The 23395-nt window shown below is 49.1% G+C and overlaps 1 protein-coding gene across 1 annotated transcript in view; it reads left to right on the forward strand.

The window, feature by feature from the left end:
- The first annotated feature begins 1631 nt into the window (after positions 1–1631).
- CPEB2 (cytoplasmic polyadenylation element binding protein 2) overlaps positions 1632–23395 on the forward strand; it is a 130534-nt gene continuing 108770 nt past the window's right edge. The window contains exons 1-3 of the mRNA XM_083158341.1: positions 1632–1750; positions 4988–5139; positions 10916–11067. Of these exons, the coding sequence (XP_083014467.1) occupies positions 10966–11067 (102 nt within the window). The 5' untranslated portion in view covers positions 1632–1750; positions 4988–5139; positions 10916–10965. The remainder of the gene's footprint in view (positions 1751–4987; positions 5140–10915; positions 11068–23395) is intronic.

The following is a 23395-nucleotide window of genomic DNA, read 5'->3' on the forward strand; positions in this document are numbered from 1 at the left end:
GACCTCCAACCCAGGGGCGGATTGGCCATTATAATTACCGGGAACTTTCCCGGGAGGCCGATGCTCCTGAGGCCGAATTTAAAGTTGCAGGCAGCAGGGGCAGCACTGAGCAGTTCCCTGAGGCTGGCCCCGCCCACCACACTGTGTGCTGCGTGTATCCAGCCCTGCTCTTCCTGGTCCTGCAGCAGCTCCTCTACGTGCTCTATGCTACCTCCCCTAACAGAAGCAGTCACAGACACTACAAAACAGATCGTTGGGTGAGTGCATATTGGGTGTAATATTGATGCAGGGGCTGTGTGTAATGTACTGGGTGTAATTTGGTTGAGGGGGGGAGGCTGTTTATAATGTCCTGTTTGTAACTTAGGGGAGGGGGGCCTGTGTATAATATCCTGTGTGTAATTTGGTTGAGGGGGGGGGGGGGGGGCTGTGTATAATGTTCTGTGTGCAATTTGGTTGAGGGGGGCTGTGTATAATGTCCTGTGTGTAACTTAGGGAGGGGGGCTGTGTATAATGTCCTGTGTGTAATTTGGTTGAGGGGTGCTGTGTATAATGTTCTTTGTGTAACTTAGGGAGGGGGGGCTGTGTATAATGTCCTGTGTGTAATTTGGTTGAGGGGGGCTGTGTATAATGTCCTGTGTGTAATTTGGTTGAGGGGGGCTGTGTATAATGTCCTGTGTGTAATTTGGTTGAGGGGGGCTGTGTATAATGTCCTGTGTGTAATTTGGTTGAGGGGGGCTGTGTATAATGTCCTGTGTGTAATTTAGGGGAGGGGGGCTGTGTATAATGTCCTGTGTGTAATTTGGTTAAGGGGGCTGTGTACAGGAGGCCGCCACTAGTGGAATGTATGCCGCTTAGAGTGAAGATGTATGTATGAGAGTGTCAGGGTGTATCTATGTATGAGAGCGGCAGGGTGTATGTGTGTATGAGAGCGGCAGGGTGTATGTATGTATGAGAGCGTCAGGGTGTATGTATGTATGAGAGCGGCAGGGTGTATGTATGTATGTATGAGAGCGGCAGGGTGTATGCATGTATGAGAGTGGCAGGGTGTATGTATGTATGAGAGTGGCATGGTGTATGTATGTATGTATGTATGAGAGCGGCAGGGTGTATGTATGTATGTATGTATGTATGAGAGCGGCAGGGTGTATGTATGTATGTATGAGAGCGGCAGGGTGTATGTATGTATGAGAGCGGCAGGGTGTATGTATGTATGAGAGCGTCAGGGTGTATGTATGTATGAGAGCGTCAGGGTGTATCTATGTATGAGAGCGGCAGGGTGTATGTATGTATGAGAGCGGCATGGTGTATGTATGTATGAGAGCGGCAGGGTGTATGTATGTATGTATGTATGAGAGCGGCAGGGTGTATGTATGTATGTATGTATGTATGAGAGCGGCAGGGTGTATGTATGTATGAGAGCGTCAGGGTGTATGTATGTATGAGAGCGGCAGGGTGTATGTATGTATGAGCGGCAGGGTGAATGTATGTATGAGAGCGGCAGGGTCAGGGGCGGATTGGCCATTATAATTACCGGGAACTTTCCCGGGAGGCCGATGCTCCTGAGGCCGAATTTAAAGTTGCAGGCAGCAGGGGCAGCACTGAGCAGTTCCCTGAGGCTGGCCCCGCCCACCACACTGTGTGCTGCGTGTATCCAGCCCTGCTCTTCCTGGTCCTGCAGCAGCTCCTCTACGTGCTCTATGCTACCTCCCCTAACAGAAGCAGTCACAGACACTACAAAACAGATCGTTGGGTGAGTGCATATTGGGTGTAATATTGATGCAGGGGCTGTGTGTAATGTACTGGGTGTAATTTGGTTGAGGGGGGGAGGCTGTTTATAATGTCCTGTTTGTAACTTAGGGGAGGGGGGCCTGTGTATAATATCCTGTGTGTAATTTGGTTGAGGGGGGGGGGGGGGCTGTGTATAATGTTCTGTGTGCAATTTGGTTGAGGGGGGCTGTGTATAATGTCCTGTGTGTAACTTAGGGAGGGGGGCTGTGTATAATGTCCTGTGTGTAATTTGGTTGAGGGGTGCTGTGTATAATGTTCTTTGTGTAACTTAGGGAGGGGGGGCTGTGTATAATGTCCTGTGTGTAATTTGGTTGAGGGGGGCTGTGTATAATGTCCTGTGTGTAATTTGGTTGAGGGGGGCTGTGTATAATGTCCTGTGTGTAATTTGGTTGAGGGGGGCTGTGTATAATGTCCTGTGTGTAATTTGGTTGAGGGGGGCTGTGTATAATGTCCTGTGTGTAATTTAGGGGAGGGGGGCTGTGTATAATGTCCTGTGTGTAATTTGGTTAAGGGGGCTGTGTACAGGAGGCCGCCACTAGTGGAATGTATGCCGCTTAGAGTGAAGATGTATGTATGAGAGTGTCAGGGTGTATCTATGTATGAGAGCGGCAGGGTGTATGTGTGTATGAGAGCGGCAGGGTGTATGTATGTATGAGAGCGTCAGGGTGTATGTATGTATGAGAGCGGCAGGGTGTATGTATGTATGTATGAGAGCGGCAGGGTGTATGCATGTATGAGAGTGGCAGGGTGTATGTATGTATGAGAGTGGCATGGTGTATGTATGTATGTATGTATGAGAGCGGCAGGGTGTATGTATGTATGTATGTATGTATGAGAGCGGCAGGGTGTATGTATGTATGTATGAGAGCGGCAGGGTGTATGTATGTATGAGAGCGGCAGGGTGTATGTATGTATGAGAGCGTCAGGGTGTATGTATGTATGAGAGCGTCAGGGTGTATCTATGTATGAGAGCGGCAGGGTGTATGTATGTATGAGAGCGGCATGGTGTATGTATGTATGAGAGCGGCAGGGTGTATGTATGTATGTATGTATGAGAGCGGCAGGGTGTATGTATGTATGTATGTATGAGAGCGGCAGGGTGTATGTATGTTTGAGAGCGTCAGGGTGTATGTATGTATGAGAGCGGCAGGGTGTATGTATGTATGAGCGGCAGGGTGAATGTATGTATGAGAGCGGCAGGGTGTATGTATGTATGAGAGCGGCAGGGTGTATGTATGTATGAGAGCGTCAGGGTGTATGTATGTATGAGAGCGTCAGGGTGTATCTATGTATGAGAGCGGCAGGGTGTATGTATGTATGAGAGCGGCATGGTGTATGTATGTATGAGAGCGGCAGGGTGTATGTATGTATGTATGAGAGCGGCAGGGTGTATGTATGTATGTATGAGAGCGGCAGGGTGTATGTATGTATGAGAGCGTCAGGGTGTATGTATGTATGAGAGCGGCAGGGTGTATGTATGTATGAGCGGCAGGGTGAATGTATGTATGAGAGCGGCAGGGTGTATGTATGTATGTATGTATGTATGAGAGCGGCAGGGTGCATGTATGTATGAGAGCGGCAGGGTGTATGTATGTATGAGAGCGGCAGGGTGTATGTATGTATGAGAGCGGCAGGGTGTATGTATGTATGTATGTATGAATGAGAGCGGCAGGGTGTATGTATGTATGAGAGTGGCAGGGTGTATGTATGTATGAGAGTGGCAGGGTGTATGTATGTATGAGAGCGGCAGGGTGTATGTATGTATGTATGTATGTATGAGAGCGGCAGGGTGTATGTATGTATGTATGAGAGCGGCAGGGTGTATGTATGTATGTATGAGAGTGGCAGGGTGTATGTATGTATGAGAGCGGCAGGGTGTATGTATGTATGTATGTATGTATGTATGAGAGCGGCAGGGTGTATGTATGTATGAGAGTGGCAGGGTGTATGTATGTATGAGAGCGGCAGGGTGTATGTATGTATGTATGAGAGTGGCAGGGTGTATGTATGTATGAGAGCGGCAGGGTGTATGTATGTATGAGAGCGGCAGGGTGTATGTATGTATGTATGAGAGTGGCAGGGTGTATGTATGTATGAGAGCGGCAGGGTGTATGTATGTATGTATGAGAGCGGCAGGGTGTATGTATGTATGAGAGTGGCAGGGTGTATGTATGTATGAGAGCGGCAGGGTGTATGTATGTATGAGAGCGGCAGGGTGTATGTATGTATGAGAGCGGCAGGATGTATGTATGTATGAGAGCGGCAGGATGTATGTATGTATGTATGAGAGCGGCAGGATGTATGTATGTATGTATGAGAGCGGCAGGGTGTATGTATGTATGAGAGCGGCAGGGTGTATGTATGTATGAGAGCGGCAGGGTGTATGTATGTATGTATGTATGTATGAGAGCGGCATGGTGTATGTATGTATGTATGAGAGTAGCAGGGTGTATATAGGTATGTATGAGAGTGGCAGGGTGTATGTAGGTATGTATGAGCAGGGTGTATGTATGTATGTATGAGAGCGGCAGGGAGTATGTATGTATGAGAGCGGCAGGGTGTATGTATGTACCCTGTTTCCCTGATAATAAGACCTACCCCAATAATAAGCCCTACCCTTATTTCTGGACAATGGTCCAAAATAAGCCCTACCCCGAAAATAAGCCCTAGCTTAATCCCCATTTTGCCCAGTCCCTGTGCTAAACTCCCAGCTCCGCTAACCCCCCCCCCCCCACCCACGCACATGTAATGGATGCTGCTACGGTAGCAGCCCTGGTACCGCTGAAGCCTCTGCTGACATCATTTTCAGGGATTTTACCCTATTTTTAAATTTAATAAAGCCCTACCACCAGTAGCCTAATGCAGTGGTAATGCCAGCTATACATGGCATTACCCTGTAGAGGCACATCGGCTTCTTTCCGCAACACTGGGAGCATTGGTAGAGGGACTCCCGGATCACAGACCTGGAAGTCCAGGCACCAGAGTGCATCTCCACGGGCATCTCTTTTTGGGAGAGCTGTCCTTTGCATTACAAATCGGATATGTTAGTGTCTATGCGAAAAGTATTGGCACAATCGATGGTGGGATGTACCGCAAGTGGTTGGTACATCCTGCTCCCTGTCTCCCTCTGCCTTCTGTCACACTTTTACCTGTCCTTAGGTCTCCTCTATTGTATCACCTCACCAGTTTCTTTCTCCAGTGACTCCCGCTGCCTGTATGCTGACAAGTGTGTGTCCAGACTGACGCTTGATGTTATGGGCGTGGAGAAGAAGCAGTGAGGCACCTGTAACATTACCACCATTTGCTGACCAGCTGTACAACACTCGGGGACACTGGTCATCACAGGAGCAGGTGAGCAGAACATAGTGACTGGGGAATATGTCCCCCTCTCTCTCCCATATGTCTCCCTCACTCACTGACCCTGGTAAGAAAATGTATGAATGTTTCTGGATGCACCCACCTCATAGCAGTTACCCACTGCCTCCTTTGTCACCCTCTGATTCCTCTTTCCACCAATATCGCCCAGTCACCTCTGTTTGCCCTGACACCCACTAGTGACCTGGGAACATGCCCCCCTTTCTCTCCCCATGTCTGCCTTGCTCTCTGCCCCTGGTCTCGACTCTCTCTCTATTTCTCTCTGTCCCTGGTCTCTCTCTCTTTCTCTGCCTCTCTGCCCCTGGTCTCTCTCTCTTTCTCTGACTCTCTGCACCTGGTCTCTCTCTCTGCCTCTCTGCCCCTGGTCTCTTTCTCTCTCTGCCCCTGGTCTCTCTCTCTCTCCTTCTCTGCCTCTCTGCCCCTGGTCTCTTTCTCTGCCTCTCTGCCCCTGGTCTCTCTCTCTCCTTCTCTGCCTCTCTGCCCCTGGTCTCTTTCTCTGCCTCTCTGCCCCTGGTCTCTCTCTCTCTCCTTCTCTGCCTCTCTGCCCCTGGTCTCTTTCTCTGCCTCTCTGCCCCTGGTCTCTCTCTCTCTCTCTCTCTCTGCTCCTGGTCTCTCTCTCTTTCTCTACCTCTCTTCCCCTGGTCTCTCTCTCTTTCTCTGCCTCTCTGTCCCTGGTCTCTCTCTCTCTCATTCTTTGCCTCTCTGCGCCTGGTCTCTTTCTCTGCCTCTCTGCCCCTGGTCTCTCTCTCTCTCCTTCTCTGCCTCTCTGCCCCTGGTCTCTTTCTCTGCCTCTCTGCCCCTGGTCTCTCTCTCTCTCTCTCTCTCTCTCTCTGCTCCTGGTCTCTCTCTCTTTCTCTACCTCTCTTCCCCTGGTCTCTCTCTCTTTCTCTGCCTCTCTGTCCCTGGTCTCTCTCTCTCTCATTCTTTGCCTCTCTGTGCCTGGTCTCTTTCTCTGCCTCTCTGCCCCTGGTCTCTCTCTCTTTCTCTGCCTCTCTGCCCCTGGTATCTCTCTTTCTCTGCCCCTGGTCTCTCTCTCTCTGCCCATGGTCTCTTTCTCTGCCTCTCTGCCCCTGGTCTCTCTCTCTCTCTGCCCCTGGTCTCTCTCTCTTTCTCTGACTCTCTGCACCTGGTCTCTCTCTCTGCCTCTCTGCCCCTGGTCTCTCTCTCTTTCTCTGACTCTCTGCACCTGGTCTCTCTCTCTGCCTCTCTGCCCCTGGTCTCTTTCTCTCTCTGCCCCTGGTCTCTCTCTCTCTCCTTCTCTGCCTCTCTGCCCCTGGTCTCTTTCTCTGCCTCTCTGCCCCTGGTCTCTCTCTCTCCTTCTCTGCCTCTCTGCCCCTGGTCTCTTTCTCTGCCTCTCTGCCCCTGGTCTCTCTCTCTCTCCTTCTCTGCCTCTCTGCCCCTGGTCTCTTTCTCTGCCTCTCTGCCCCTGGTCTCTCTCTCTCTCTCTCTCTCTCTCTGCTCCTGGTCTCTCTCTCTTTCTCTACCTCTCTTCCCCTGGTCTCTCTCTCTTTCTCTGCCTCTCTGTCCCTGGTCTCTCTCTCTCTCATTCTTTGCCTCTCTGCGCCTGGTCTCTTTCTCTGCCTCTCTGCCCCTGGTCTCTCTCTCTCTCCTTCTCTGCCTCTCTGCCCCTGGTCTCTTTCTCTGCCTCTCTGCCCCTGGTCTCTCTCTCTCTCTCTCTCTCTGCTCCTGGTCTCTCTCTCTTTCTCTACCTCTCTTCCCCTGGTCTCTCTCTCTTTCTCTGCCTCTCTGTCCCTGGTCTCTCTCTCTCTCATTCTTTGCCTCTCTGTGCCTGGTCTCTTTCTCTGCCTCTCTGCCCCTGGTCTCTCTCTCTTTCTCTGCCTCTCTGCCCCTGGTATCTCTCTTTCTCTGCCCCTGGTCTCTCTCTCTCTGCCCATGGTCTCTTTCTCTGCCTCTCTGCCCCTGGTCTCTCTCTCTCTCTGCCCCTGGTCTCTCTCTCTTTCTCTGCCTCTCTGCCCCTGGTCTCTTTCTCTGCCTCTCTGCCCCTGGTCTCTCTCTCTCTCTGCCCCTGGTCTCTCTCTCTTTCTCTGCCTCTCTGCCCCTGGTCTCTCTCTCTTTCTCTGCCTCTCTGCCCCTGGTCTCTCTTTCTCTGCCTCTCTGCCCCTGGTCTCTCTCTCTTTCTCTGCCTATCTGCCCCTGGTCTCTCTCTCTTTCTCTGTCTCTCTGCCCCTGGTCTCTTTCTCTGCCTCTCTGCCCCTGGTCTCTTTCTCTGCCTCTCTGCCCCTGGTCTCTCTTTCTCTGCCTCTCTTCCCCTGGTCTCTCTCTTTCTCTGCCTCTCTGCCCCTGGTCTCTCTCTTTCTCTGCCTCTCTGCCCCTGGTCTCTCTCTTTCTCTGCCTCTCTGCCCCTGGTCTCTCTCTTTCTCTGCCTCTCTCCCCCTGGTCTCTCTCTTTCTCTGCCTCTCTGCCCCTGGTCTCTCTCTTTCTCTGCCTCTCTGCCCCTGGTCTCTCTTTCTCTGCCTCTCTGCCCCTGGTCTCTCTCTTTCTCTGCCTCTCTGCCCCTGGTCTCTCTCTTTCTCTGCCTCTCTGCCCCTGGTCTCTCTCTCTGCCCCTGGTCTCTTTCTCTGCCTCTCTGCCCCTGGTCTCTTTCTCTGCCTCTCTGCCCCTGGTCTCTCTCTCTTTCTCTGCCTCTCTGCCCCTGGTCTCTCTCTCTCTTTCTCTGCCTCTCTGCCCCTGGTATATATATAGTATAAAACACATTCCCAGCAGCAGGCCCAGAAGTGTCCCAAATTTATAGTTTGCAGGGAGGCGCAAAAACACCCTAGCACCGGCCCTGCTCGGGGTGATGCTGCAGGGGGAGGTGATGATGAAGTGCAGGGGGGGGTGATGATGGTGCAGGGGGGTGATATACATATATATACAAATATACCTGCTATCTCCTGACCCTGTCACCCCAGCTTCCCCTGTTCCCCGCTATCTCCCTGTCACCATAGCCTCTCCAGTCACCCCAGCTTCCCCAGGCAGTCATCTGCTATCTGAGTCACCCCAGCTTCCCCAGTCACCCGCTATCTGCTACACCCCAGCTTCCCCAGTCACCCGCTATCTCAGTCACGCCAGCTTCCCCAGTCACCTGCTATTTCTGTCACCTCCAGCTTCCCCAGTGACCCACTATCTGCGTCTTTCTCAGTCACCCGCTATATCCTGGTCATTATTTAATTACTGCTCCCGGCATATGGTATACTATGTAATGGGTGTGTGATGTGTAATCGGCATTACATTGAATTTTTTTGGCGCGCACTGTCCTTGTTGACCCTCCTTTAGAAAAAAGTCCTGGCATCATAACGAGTAATGGTCACTGTGGTGTATGGTGTAACGTGTAATGGGCATTACAGTGTGTGATGTAACATGTAACTGGCATTACAGTGTGCAAAATCAAGAATGGAATTGAAGCAAAGGTTAAAAAAAATGATGGGGCGGGTCAAGGGGAGGGGCTTGGACAGGTCAAGGGGAGGGGTTGGGGCGGGCCTAGGGGTGTGCTACTGATCCGGGAATCTCTCAACACTACAGGAACCAGGTGTATGTATGCATGAGTGCGGCCATTATTGATTTGTTGCCGCCCACATGAGGCCACTTCCAGAAATTTTCCAGGGCCACTTTTAGTCCCCAATCCGCCCCTGGGCAGGGTGTATGTATGTATGAGAGCGGCAGGGTGTATGTATGTATGAGAGCGTCAGGGTGTATGTATGTATGAGAGCGTCAGGGTGTATCTATGTATGAGAGCGGCAGGGTGTATGTATGTATGAGAGCGGCATGGTGTATGTATGTATGAGAGCGGCAGGGTGTATGTATGTATGTATGAGAGCGGCAGGGTGTATGTATGTATGAGAGCGTCAGGGTGTATGTATGTATGAGAGCGGCAGGGTGTATGTATGTATGAGCGGCAGGGTGAATGTATGTATGAGAGCGGCAGGGTGTATGTATGTATGTATGTATGTATGAGAGCGGCAGGGTGCATGTATGTATGAGAGCGGCAGGGTGTATGTATGTATGAGAGCGGCAGGGTGTATGTATGTATGAGAGCGGCAGGGTGTATGTATGTATGTATGTATGAATGAGAGCGGCAGGGTGTATGTATGTATGAGAGTGGCAGGGTGTATGTATGTATGAGAGCGGCAGGGTGTATGTATGTATGTATGTATGAGAGCGGCAGGGTGTATGTATGTATGAGAGCGTCAGGGTGTATGTATGTATGTATGTATGAATGAGAGCGGCAGGGTGTATGTATGTATGAGAGTGGCAGGGTGTATGTATGTATGAGAGTGGCAGGGTGTATGTATGTATGAGAGCGGCAGGGTGTATGTATGTATGTATGTATGTATGAGAGCGGCAGGGTGTATGTATGTATGTATGAGAGCGGCAGGGTGTATGTATGTATGTATGAGAGTGGCAGGGTGTATGTATGTATGAGAGCGGCAGGGTGTATGTATGTATGTATGTATGTATGAGAGCGGCAGGGTGTATGTATGTATGAGAGTGGCAGGGTGTATGTATGTATGAGAGCGGCAGGGTGTATGTATGTATGTATGAGAGTGGCAGGGTGTATGTATGTATGAGAGCGGCAGGGTGTATGTATGTATGAGAGCGGCAGGGTGTATGTATGTATGTATGAGAGTGGCAGGGTGTATGTATGTATGAGAGCGGCAGGGTGTATGTATGTATGTATGAGAGCGGCAGGGTGTATGTATGTATGAGAGTGGCAGGGTGTATGTATGTATGAGAGCGGCAGGGTGTATGTATGTATGAGAGCGGCAGGGTGTATGTATGTATGAGAGCGGCAGGATGTATGTATGTATGAGAGCGGCAGGATGTATGTATGTATGTATGAGAGCGGCAGGATGTATGTATGTATGTATGAGAGCGGCAGGGTGTATGTATGTATGAGAGCGGCAGGGTGTATGTATGTATGAGAGCGGCAGGGTGTATGTATGTATGTATGTATGTATGAGAGCGGCATGGTGTATGTATGTATGTATGAGAGTAGCAGGGTGTATATAGGTATGTATGAGAGTGGCAGGGTGTATGTAGGTATGTATGAGCAGGGTGTATGTATGTATGTATGAGAGCGGCAGGGAGTATGTATGTATGAGAGCGGCAGGGTGTATGTATGTACCCTGTTTCCCTGATAATAAGACCTACCCCAATAATAAGCCCTACCCTTATTTCTGGACAATGGTCCAAAATAAGCCCTACCCCGAAAATAAGCCCTAGCTTAATCCCCATTTTGCCCAGTCCCTGTGCTAAACTCCCAGCTCCGCTAACCCCCCCCCCCCCACCCACGCACATGTAATGGATGCTGCTACGGTAGCAGCCCTGGTACCGCTGAAGCCTCTGCTGACATCATTTTCAGGGATTTTACCCTATTTTTAAATTTAATAAAGCCCTACCACCAGTAGCCTAATGCAGTGGTAATGCCAGCTATACATGGCATTACCCTGTAGAGGCACATCGGCTTCTTTCCGCAACACTGGGAGCATTGGTAGAGGGACTCCCGGATCACAGACCTGGAAGTCCAGGCACCAGAGTGCATCTCCACGGGCATCTCTTTTTGGGAGAGCTGTCCTTTGCATTACAAATCGGATATGTTAGTGTCTATGCGAAAAGTATTGGCACAATCGATGGTGGGATGTACCGCAAGTGGTTGGTACATCCTGCTCCCTGTCTCCCTCTGCCTTCTGTCACACTTTTACCTGTCCTTAGGTCTCCTCTATTGTATCACCTCACCAGTTTCTTTCTCCAGTGACTCCCGCTGCCTGTATGCTGACAAGTGTGTGTCCAGACTGACGCTTGATGTTATGGGCGTGGAGAAGAAGCAGTGAGGCACCTGTAACATTACCACCATTTGCTGACCAGCTGTACAACACTCGGGGACACTGGTCATCACAGGAGCAGGTGAGCAGAACATAGTGACTGGGGAATATGTCCCCCTCTCTCTCCCATATGTCTCCCTCACTCACTGACCCTGGTAAGAAAATGTATGAATGTTTCTGGATGCACCCACCTCATAGCAGTTACCCACTGCCTCCTTTGTCACCCTCTGATTCCTCTTTCCACCAATATCGCCCAGTCACCTCTGTTTGCCCTGACACCCACTAGTGACCTGGGAACATGCCCCCCTTTCTCTCCCCATGTCTGCCTTGCTCTCTGCCCCTGGTCTCGACTCTCTCTCTATTTCTCTCTGTCCCTGGTCTCTCTCTCTTTCTCTGCCTCTCTGCCCCTGGTCTCTCTCTCTTTCTCTGACTCTCTGCACCTGGTCTCTCTCTCTGCCTCTCTGCCCCTGGTCTCTTTCTCTCTCTGCCCCTGGTCTCTCTCTCTCTCCTTCTCTGCCTCTCTGCCCCTGGTCTCTTTCTCTGCCTCTCTGCCCCTGGTCTCTCTCTCTCCTTCTCTGCCTCTCTGCCCCTGGTCTCTTTCTCTGCCTCTCTGCCCCTGGTCTCTCTCTCTCTCCTTCTCTGCCTCTCTGCCCCTGGTCTCTTTCTCTGCCTCTCTGCCCCTGGTCTCTCTCTCTCTCTCTCTCTCTGCTCCTGGTCTCTCTCTCTTTCTCTACCTCTCTTCCCCTGGTCTCTCTCTCTTTCTCTGCCTCTCTGTCCCTGGTCTCTCTCTCTCTCATTCTTTGCCTCTCTGCGCCTGGTCTCTTTCTCTGCCTCTCTGCCCCTGGTCTCTCTCTCTCTCCTTCTCTGCCTCTCTGCCCCTGGTCTCTTTCTCTGCCTCTCTGCCCCTGGTCTCTCTCTCTCTCTCTCTCTCTCTGCTCCTGGTCTCTCTCTCTTTCTCTACCTCTCTTCCCCTGGTCTCTCTCTCTTTCTCTGCCTCTCTGTCCCTGGTCTCTCTCTCTCTCATTCTTTGCCTCTCTGTGCCTGGTCTCTTTCTCTGCCTCTCTGCCCCTGGTCTCTCTCTCTTTCTCTGCCTCTCTGCCCCTGGTATCTCTCTTTCTCTGCCCCTGGTCTCTCTCTCTCTGCCCATGGTCTCTTTCTCTGCCTCTCTGCCCCTGGTCTCTCTCTCTCTCTGCCCCTGGTCTCTCTCTCTTTCTCTGCCTCTCTGCCCCTGGTCTCTTTCTCTGCCTCTCTGCCCCTGGTCTCTCTCTCTCTCTGCCCCTGGTCTCTCTCTCTTTCTCTGCCTCTCTGCCCCTGGTCTCTCTCTCTTTCTCTGCCTCTCTGCCCCTGGTCTCTCTTTCTCTGCCTCTCTGCCCCTGGTCTCTCTCTCTTTCTCTGCCTATCTGCCCCTGGTCTCTCTCTCTTTCTCTGTCTCTCTGCCCCTGGTCTCTTTCTCTGCCTCTCTGCCCCTGGTCTCTTTCTCTGCCTCTCTGCCCCTGGTCTCTCTTTCTCTGCCTCTCTTCCCCTGGTCTCTCTCTTTCTCTGCCTCTCTGCCCCTGGTCTCTCTCTTTCTCTGCCTCTCTGCCCCTGGTCTCTCTCTTTCTCTGCCTCTCTGCCCCTGGTCTCTCTCTTTCTCTGCCTCTCTCCCCCTGGTCTCTCTCTTTCTCTGCCTCTCTGCCCCTGGTCTCTCTCTTTCTCTGCCTCTCTGCCCCTGGTCTCTCTTTCTCTGCCTCTCTGCCCCTGGTCTCTCTCTTTCTCTGCCTCTCTGCCCCTGGTCTCTCTCTTTCTCTGCCTCTCTGCCCCTGGTCTCTCTCTCTGCCCCTGGTCTCTTTCTCTGCCTCTCTGCCCCTGGTCTCTTTCTCTGCCTCTCTGCCCCTGGTCTCTCTCTCTTTCTCTGCCTCTCTGCCCCTGGTCTCTCTCTCTCTTTCTCTGCCTCTCTGCCCCTGGTATATATATAGTATAAAACACATTCCCAGCAGCAGGCCCAGAAGTGTCCCAAATTTATAGTTTGCAGGGAGGCGCAAAAACACCCTAGCACCGGCCCTGCTCGGGGTGATGCTGCAGGGGGAGGTGATGATGAAGTGCAGGGGGGGGTGATGATGGTGCAGGGGGGTGATATACATATATATACAAATATACCTGCTATCTCCTGACCCTGTCACCCCAGCTTCCCCTGTTCCCCGCTATCTCCCTGTCACCATAGCCTCTCCAGTCACCCCAGCTTCCCCAGGCAGTCATCTGCTATCTGAGTCACCCCAGCTTCCCCAGTCACCCGCTATCTGCTACACCCCAGCTTCCCCAGTCACCCGCTATCTCAGTCACGCCAGCTTCCCCAGTCACCTGCTATTTCTGTCACCTCCAGCTTCCCCAGTGACCCACTATCTGCGTCTTTCTCAGTCACCCGCTATATCCTGGTCATTATTTAATTACTGCTCCCGGCATATGGTATACTATGTAATGGGTGTGTGATGTGTAATCGGCATTACATTGAATTTTTTTGGCGCGCACTGTCCTTGTTGACCCTCCTTTAGAAAAAAGTCCTGGCATCATAACGAGTAATGGTCACTGTGGTGTATGGTGTAACGTGTAATGGGCATTACAGTGTGTGATGTAACATGTAACTGGCATTACAGTGTGCAAAATCAAGAATGGAATTGAAGCAAAGGTTAAAAAAAATGATGGGGCGGGTCAAGGGGAGGGGCTTGGACAGGTCAAGGGGAGGGGTTTGGGCGGGCCTAGGGGTGTGCTACTGATCCGGGAATCTCTCAACACTACAGGAACCAGGTGTATGTATGCATGAGTGCGGCCATTATTGATTTGTTGCCGCCCACATGAGGCCACTTCCAGAAATTTTCCAGGGCCACTTTTAGTCCCCAATCCGCCCCTGCTCCAACCTCTATGTCTGTCTGTTTTACCCAGTTTGTTCCTTCAGTGTTGTCAACATTTGTAAAACGCAACGGAATCTGCTGCGCCCCTATGTCCTATGTGCACCAATCACAGTGATGTCCCCTCAAGGGGTGGGGCTTGATCTGTGACTAACATGGCCCTGCCCCCCATCTCTGTTCATCTGCATTTTCTCTCCCGGCTTCTCTCATTGAGGCAAAGTAGGCATTTATTTTTATTATGGGACTCGGTGGGTTAAATACTGTCTGATTCTGTAAATAGGCCACAAATGCTGGACAGCATTACTTGTACACTGCAATTTAGACTGCCGTTTGGACGAGCCCCTCTCACATCGAATGCGGGGTACACACCAGGACGACCCGCTCACGATGCACATCGTGAGCGGGTCATCAGTGTCTCGTCTGACCTGCTCACGATGTGCACCGTTAGCAGGTTCCGATCCGATGGCGACCCGCACCCAGGTGTATGGTCGTTTCCATATCTGAATAATGACCGACCGACTCGCGGGGCCGCGCATTCGATCGGAATCAGATCAGAACAGGACAGAAAAGGGCCCAATCACCACACAATCTACATCTAATCGGTCGGAATTGGATCTAGATTGATGGGATCGGACCCTTGTCGTCATGGTGTGTACCCAGCATAAATCTCCTTGTATAGCCCGGTCAGCACATAGGAAGAATGGAGGCCATAATGGTGAGCTGGCAGTGGCATGATGGCATCAATGTGGTTCAGACTACCATACAGTGTCGTAAAAACAGGCATTGCATGGTAGGGGGAAGGGGTATGATGACAAACAGTAGATCTGTTTTGCTATGCTATCATCTTTAAAGCATAAAAATGTATAGGGCAGTGGTTCCCAAACTGTGTGCCGTGGCTCCCTGGGGTGCCTTGGGACACATGAAGGGGTGCCCTGGGTTGGTGGTCCAGGACCAACTCAAATTATTAATGGTAAGTTATTTATGAGCAAATCCAGTGCTGGTAGCTACCAATCATAAAATGTGTACATACAGAAGCAAATCCTGCCCTTTACCACATAACTGACCCTAAGAATCGCATTTAAACCCAATCGAATTCTTTTTTTTGGGGCCTAGGGTGCCGTGTAAAAATTCTGATACTCTTGGGTGCCGTGATTCAAAAAAGATTGGGAACCCCTGGTATAGGGTGTTTTGCATTTTTTCATATTACTTATATATTCATTTCCTTAGCCTGTATGTTGAAGGTGATTATAGAAAATGTATAATATTGAACTGCTATGAGTATCTATGTCTCTCAGAAGTCTGATTCATCAACACTTTTCAGGAAACTCCGTATCTGTCATAGCAGTCACCCCTGTTATCTGTCAGGTGCACACTCTGCGGTCTTCCAGTTTACAGAGAACAGAAGTCGTCCTCTATAGCTTTCACTTCCTAGGAGGTGCTGACAGCATTGTGAGAGATAATGCTGGTTGTCCAACATGGCTTTCCCAGAATCCCCCATTGTATTTCTCGCCTGACATTGGGAAAGAGCTTTCATGAGAGGTGTTTGCATGGAAACAAAGCCCATTTACAACCTAAACAGGCTAGACTCGTTGAATCCCTTTAGATGCATTCTTAATTAGCAGCAATGGAATAGTTTCCTTACTTATTCAGAACAAGTTGTGACATGTCTCAGGTAACTCCTGTGTTGTTACACAGGTTTAACAAATGTATAACTATATACAGTGTGCAAATCTGCTCTGATCCATATCTTTGTTTATATTTGTAACTTCAAAACATCTGCATGCTTTCTGAATTTTGTGGAACATTTTGCAAAATAACGCATTAAAAATGCAATCTCATTTCACCTTTGTCCTTCAAACTCCCAGTGTCACGTGCTCTAATAAAAATATTTATTGACTGTACCTTATCAGATATTTATAAAGAAATGTTATGTCAACTTTTTAAAATGTCACCCCCCCCCCTCCCCCCTCCCCTCCAATTTCCTCGGCAAGATGCAGCAACAACTGCAGTTTTTTTGATGCAGCAAAATAATAGGTTCAGCGGGGGTCAAATTTGGTGGGCCAACCGGTGATTTAAAAGTTGGGTAAACTCAGGGTTGCCTATCCTCCCAGAATGGCAGGGTCCCGGAAATCATGGCCCCTTCCCGCCCCCAGAAAGGGGGCCAATCCTCCGGGATAGATGTCTGACTCCAGCGAACCCCTCGGCGGGTGGTCTGTGGATCAAATTATGCCAATTGCCACATTTTAGCCCCGCCCAATGCAGTGCAATGCCTGAAATACGGCTTTACATGTCGGGCCATGGCTAATTAATGCAATCGCTCTGGCCACACCCATAAGAAAGTCTCCCTGGTGTGGCTCCGCCCCTCCCTGCCCCTTTATCACTCCTGGCGGTGGCCCCACTCCGCTGCCTCACTGAGCTGGCTGCCCTCTCCCAGAGAGAGCAGCCAACAAGCAGGCAAGTATGGGTAAACTTAAGCAAGCCTCATACAAAAAATCGAGTCCCCCTTCCGGTCCCCCGGAAAGGGAGGCAAGCCTCTCAGAATGTGGGCAGGGGGGTCCATGTGAGAAAATGATGCAGATCACATCATTGCATGACGAGGGGCGTGGTCACGAGGATGATCCCATACCGGATGATCCGCCGGCTGCCCCGCCGGCTGCCCCACCCCATCAGCTGCAGGGCAGCCAGAAAGTAAAGAACTATGGTACATACACACTGAACAATATTATTAACGATATTAACATTGACCTGCTTGTACAGGCGACAGTAGATACTACTAACGATTTATCATCTAGTATGGGCCTTTAGCACTAATGTATTAAAGGTATAACCATGACATCTTTTGACTGACTATGTTGTACTCTCATCCTGTCCTGCTCCCCTCAGAAAAAAATATATATAAAATAAGCAAATAAAAAGAATACAGGAGAGTTGTGCCAATCTTGGAACATATAATATTTCACTTAAAACCATTGTTATTGCTAAGAAGTACAAAGGCCAAAAGTTCTTGAGTAACTAATAATGAAGTAAATAATTAATAGCTGGGACAAGATAAGAAAAAACTAATTAAAAATTTTTTTGCGGTAAAAATAAAGTCATGAACTAAATTGCTCTAAAGAATCATTACGAAACAAGTATTGTGTATATAAAAAGCCAAAAGACTGAAAAAATATCAGTATTACTATAATAAGGCCTGATTCAGAGATGGGTGCTAAAGCATTCACAGCATCAAATCTGTGCGCAGCTAATGTACCAAAATATGCAAATGCCGTAGCCGCCGGATGATGTACTGAGAGGCAAACTGGTGGCCTCAAAGAGCCAAACCAATCAGATCCTGTCTACTATATAGAGGGTGCTAAATAAATAAGAAGTAGATTGGTTGCCCATAGCAACATCACATGTGAAGTAGAATACACATCTTAGTAAATTTCCCCCATAGGGGTTTATTTATTAAAATTACAGTTCTATTGAAAATGAGATGTTGCTATGGAAAACCAATTTTATTCTATTTGTTATCTTCTAGAAGGTGCTCCCATCTTAGTAAATAAACCCCAGAAGCTTATTGGTTGCTATGGGCAACAGCACTTCTTTTCATTTTTAGAAGCTTAAGTAAATGTACCGCTAAATATTAGGTTTATGGTTAGGGCAGAGGTGTATTAAGAGAGGATGGGGTCATAGGTGTAGTCTCCATCTGTGCCCCTTCCTCTCTAGCCAGCCGTGCGGTATAACTCTGAGCACCAGGGTCAATAGGAGTCCCTAGCGCTGAACCAGTGTTCAGTGCACGTGAGCAGGTCTCCTCGGAAATGGCACGGCAGCCATTTTCCCAGTGATTTCCCTACTCTGTAAAATGGCCACCATGCATTTATTGTGCAGCGCTGCTGTTGCAGGATTCTGGAAAGATAGGTACTAAAAAAATGGTGCATGTCAACCAAAGGTCAACATGCGTTGGGTCGACCACTGAAGGTCGACATGGCTAAGGTCAACATGGATGGAAGGTTGAGGGAGGGGGACCCGATTTCCGGGACCCTCACGGCCAATCCGGGAGAGTAGGCAACCCTGCTATGACCCCTGGTGACGGCAGTGCCCGGTCCCATGCGCCACTATTGCCTGACTAGAAAAATGTGTTAGTGGTGCACACCCAACCATTCAGAATGATGCCTCATCTGCAACTTGAGCCTCATTTAAGTGTGAAAAAGCCTTATTTTGCTTGCTGGCAAATAGCTTACTAAGATGTGAAATACACTTCACAGGTCATGTTGCTACGGGCAACCAATCACATCCTGTCTACTATCTTCTAGAGAGTGGTAAATAAATAAATAAGAAGTAGCTTCTGATTGGTTGCCCAAAGCAACATGACCTGTGAAGTGTATTTCACATCTTAGTAAATTTCACCCTCGATGTGTCCATTTCCAGGAAGGAATAACCTGATTTAAACTGCTGAATTTGCACCATCCACCCTCCACAAGATACTGGCATGTTGATAATCTAAACATGTTCCATATAAATCCAGTACAATTGCGCAAAAACCGGTGTAACTGGTCTATGATTGGTAGCATGGGCAATTTTGCAATTTCGCAATTGATTCTTAATCAATTTTAAATCTCAGTCCCACATACATTATTCATTTGTTACAGTTATCAAATTACTGGTGAAATATAACATTCTAGTGCCCAAATATTTCACAAAGTAGTAGACTACTTGGCATGACACAGCACAAATGCCACCATTAGATAGCCTTAAAGTCATTTTTGTATAGGGTGTAGCATACCCTCCAACTGTACCGATTTAGCCGGTACAGTACTGTTTTTTAACGGTCTGTGCTGGCTAAAAAACAAAATGTACCGATTGTACCGGGTATTTAAGTTTTGCGGTCATTCCTCAGGTACCCTAACTCTGGGCTTGCGGTGCGGATAGTCCGTATCGGGCCAGGCAGGTGTAAACTAGAAATCTAAGCCAGTGCACCTGTTCCCAGGGGTGCATTGCGGCCTGGGCAGCGTGCGTCACGTCATGACGTCACGCGGCCCATGGAGCCGCAGCTTTGTCGCTCTGGGGCTGTCCTAGAAGATGACGTCTCAGATGCCCCTGGTGCGTGCATGCGCTTTCTGTAAGTGCCACCGACGGCTCTCTCTGCAGCAAGATTTCTCTGTGGCGGGACACGGGAGTTGGACTTGAGGTGAGGGGACTCGGGAGTTTCCGTGCAGCCTGTCAGTGTGTCCTCAATTGTAAATTAACATCTCTGTGGTGGGTCTAAACTAAACACAGTGCCTGCCGGGTAATTGCTTTGCATGCAGTGGATGTGGAGGGTGGGAGGCATGTTGGAAAAAAATGCTCAGTAGCAGAACACATTTGGAAAGGGGGTGTGACCATGTCCACTTAACCTATTACCACACCCACTTTACCCATGGTTACGCCCCCTTCTCGCATGTGTACCGATTTCTGCCCTTCAGATGTTGGAGGGTATCATACCTCCCAACTTTTGACCTGAAGAAATAGGGACACCCGAAAAGGGGGCGGGGCGTATGTAATGAGGGCGCTGCTTATGCTAATTAGCCGCAACCTCATTTTCATACGAGAATAGACGCTGTGCGCATGCGCACAGCATCTATTCTACTAGATTGGGGGGTCTCCCAACTGCCACCCCCCCGCAGCGGGACAATGCCTGCCGCGGGTGGGACAGCGGGACAGGACCCGAAAATCGGGACTGTCCCTCTAAAATCGTGACAGTTGGGAGGTATGGGGTATGGTGTGGGAATGACTATAAGATATATTAGAGTTCTATACCTCCCAATTTATGTTCTCCTGTTTTTGGGTCAAGGGCATACTTACCTACTTCTTCAAACTCCTCTCCGGGAGAGGGGGGCGGGAAGAGGCTACGTTTTGGGGACGGGGCTACGTTTTGAGGCTAAGTTTTTACACGCGAATCGTGTAATTTTAGCCCCGCACCCTCCATGCGGACCCGCGATATTCGGGGGTTTATACCGCGGGGAAAGGGGGAACCAGGGCTGTGGGGATAATGCGGGAGACTTGCCCCCCTTCCCGGGGGTTCAGGAGGGGGACCCGATTTGCGGGACCCTCCCGGCCATTCCGGGAGGGTAGGCAAGTATGGTCAAGGGGCGTGCCCTTATGGGGTGGTGTGTGGTCTCGCAGCATACCCCCACTTCAACACTCACGGGGATGCTGGGTTGGCCCAGGGACACATAAGTATATAAAACAAGGAGAGCATTTTGAATTTACTAAAAACAATTGAACAAAAGCATTGCACAGTTTCCAAAATATCTGTAAGGTCCCTTTAAAGGTGTTGTGTGCATATGTGATTCTTATCTTTAGCCTTCCTGACACTCAACCACAACATTACCTAATGTCTAATCTGTGTTACATTGCACCCCTTCTCCACCAAGAAGGCCGGAGAAGCTGTTTATAGATTAGATATTTGCTCAGCTCTGTGCTGTCATTAGGGAAAAATCCCATGTCTCAGCAAGTCTTTCAGTAGCACTTTCTCTCATTACTGTGGACTATACCCTCCCATAGCTGTAGGCATCTTGCAAAATAGAAAGCACACACACAAACGTCATAAATAGCTGGCGGAACCACAACAGAGAATCCTGGAAAATAAGAGTAAAAACTGCCTGTGTTTTAACCATTTCCATACTGTAAGTGTCACAATCATGATGCCTCCAAGAAATGTGTGCCACTTTGAGTCATTCCACGGGTATTATTATCCTTTATTTATATGGCGCCACAAGGGATCCGCAGCGCCCAATGACAGAGTACATAAACGAATAAGCAGAACAGTGACTTACAGTTGAATACAACAGAGGACAAGTACAGGGTACAGAACCATAGCTGCATCAGCAGAGGACACTGAGATAAGCATCACTGTGGCAGGAAACCACAGGGTGGTTTAAGTCAGAGACGGAAAAGCACATGAGGGAAGAGGGCCCTGCTCGTGAGAGCTTACATTTTATATGCCAGGCATGTACATCCCCAACTTCTTAAAGATGTGAAGCGGGACCATGTGAACATTTTGGGGCGTAACCTAGCGGCAAGGAGGCGAGGCCTGTGATTGTGGCTGCTGCGAGGCCACGCCCCATTTTCACCACTGTGGGGGGCATGGCCTGCAGCTCTCAGAACAATTGGCTGCATAGGTTGAATCTCCCATACCCAAAAATACAATAGCTGAAATATTCCGAAATACAAAAGCTTTTTAGTGCAGTTGAGATAATGGGAGTTCTATGTTGCTATGGGCAACCAATCAGCATCTACTTTATTTATTTAGCACCTTGTAGAAGATAATAGATGCTGTAGTATCCCATAGCAACATCCCATGTGAAATAGAAATCCCATCTTAGTAAATTTCCCCAACGACTTTATTTCATGCACAAAATGATTACAAATTGTGCAAGAAATTACCTTCAAGTTATATACATAAGGTAAATATGAAGGATAAATGTATTCTGTATTTAGACCGGGATCCCATCGCCAGGATATGTCATGATGTTATGCAGATATTCCAAGCTACGGAGAAATACGAAATCCTAAATAATTCTGGTCCAAAGCATTTTGGATTGGAAACACTCCAACATTGCTCTTTTAAATATTGGGAATAAAGAGTGGCGTAAGTTCATCCCAAGATAAATATTGGTTGCGCCCAAATAGCTCAGTAAGGTGTCTGTCACCAGTTAGACAGGTCTTGGGTTCTAATACAGGGTGGGTGTGACACTTGCAAAAAGGATTTAAAAAGAAATCTTTTAACACAGAACGATATCGACGGCTTTCTATTAACTGATTCAAACTCACAGTTGAGGAGAGGTGCCCCCTTGGGAGCAGGACCCCTGCGGCAGATGACTCCATTGCCTCCCAGAGTTACACCTCTGACTCTTAAAAATGTGACTCCCCATGAATAAATCCCCCAGTATGTATATTTGTGGGGACTGTAGCAGATATCGGCGATTCATGCAACAGCCCTCGCTTTGAATCACAAAAGCTGACCCCACAGGTTTCTACAGGGGATGTTAAAGGTCAGATTTATCACGCCCCATAATGAGCAGTACACTTGCCCGGTTCCCAACCCGGAGGCAACGTTTTACCGGTCGCTATCACTATTATTCTAGTCTTTCGTCCCTGATAGGGCTTCCTCGGAAACTTTAGGCCCGATCCAGACCTGTTAGCAAGGCTGCAATTTTTGCAGATGGACAAAACCATGCTGCACTGCAGGTGGGGCAGATGTCACAGGTGCAGAGAGAGTTAGATTTGGGTGGGGTGAGTTCAAACAGAAATCTCAAATGCAGTGTAAGAATTAAGCAGCCAGTGTTTACCCTGAACAGAAACAAAATAACACCCAAATCTAACTCTCTCTGCACATGTAACATCTGCCCCACCTGCAGTGTAGTATGGTTTCATCCATCTGAAGGACTCAATCAGACACTTTGTTGTATCACACAAAGAAATGGAAATGATAGGTGATATTTTTCACATCACAATGGGATATGACAAATTTGCCATATAGGGTCTCAATTAGGGATGCCAATCCCGGGGCATTTTTTCAATCCCGGGAATCAGGATTGAAAAATGCTCGTTCCCGGGATTGGCATCTCTAAAAAAAATTGCCCCTGTGCCCCACACTGACTCACTTTTGGGTAACAGGGGGCAGCGGGGCAGAGGCAGGCGGCGGGTATTATGCGTGCAGCTGGGGGAGGCCCGGCGGCTAGCGAGTTCCGGCGCCACCATCACTTCTCAGGAGCGGCGTAGGGGGCAGGGGGCAGAGTCAGGCACACGTATGACGTGTGTGGATGGGGGAAGCCCGGCAGTGAGCGAGTTCCGGCGCTGGTGGTGTAGCACTGCGGCCTGCGTGACCTATGACCGAATCACGCTGCTCAGGCCGCGTGCCGGGATGGGAACAGCTGGGCAGCGTCTGAGTGGGTGCTCAGACGCTGCCTGGCATTAGAATGCGCATGCGCAGTCTAATCCCGAAATCCCGGGATTGGATACTTCAATCCCGGGATGGAAATCCCGGACATTTTGGGGCTAAATCCTGGGATCCTGCCGATCCCGGGATTGGCCACCCTAGTCTCAATTAATTTAAAACAAATTAAATATTTTGACTGGAGTTTTTACAATGTTTAACCAGATAACAATAGGATAGGGTTGTAAAATCAAGATGACAAAAGAACAAGGTCACTTGGACTGACATGCTGTAATGATTTTAGTGCAAGGACTAAAACATATAATCTGTATTTAACCAGTAAGCGCCTGAAGTTTAACCAATGTCATCACTGAATTTGTATTTGTATTATACCAGTATGGGTCTACTACACAGTAGAGTAGCAATTTAAATCTGAATGTTAAATGGTTACCCTCTGGAAATGTATACATTGTTATTAAAAGGAAGCCTGTATAGGCCACTGTGCTTTCTGTCTAATACTAATTAGAATGAGCTGTAGTGTAGAGATGGGTCGTTCGTGAACGATCCGGTTCTTTTGAACGGATCCCTTCAAAGAACGAGGGAGCCGCTGATCCCAAAATGGCGATCCG

The sequence above is a fragment of the Crinia signifera genome, chromosome 1 (assembly GCF_055691185.1).
Source record: "Crinia signifera chromosome 1, ASM5569118v1, whole genome shotgun sequence".
NCBI classification, from domain to species: domain Eukaryota; kingdom Metazoa; phylum Chordata; class Amphibia; order Anura; family Myobatrachidae; genus Crinia; species Crinia signifera.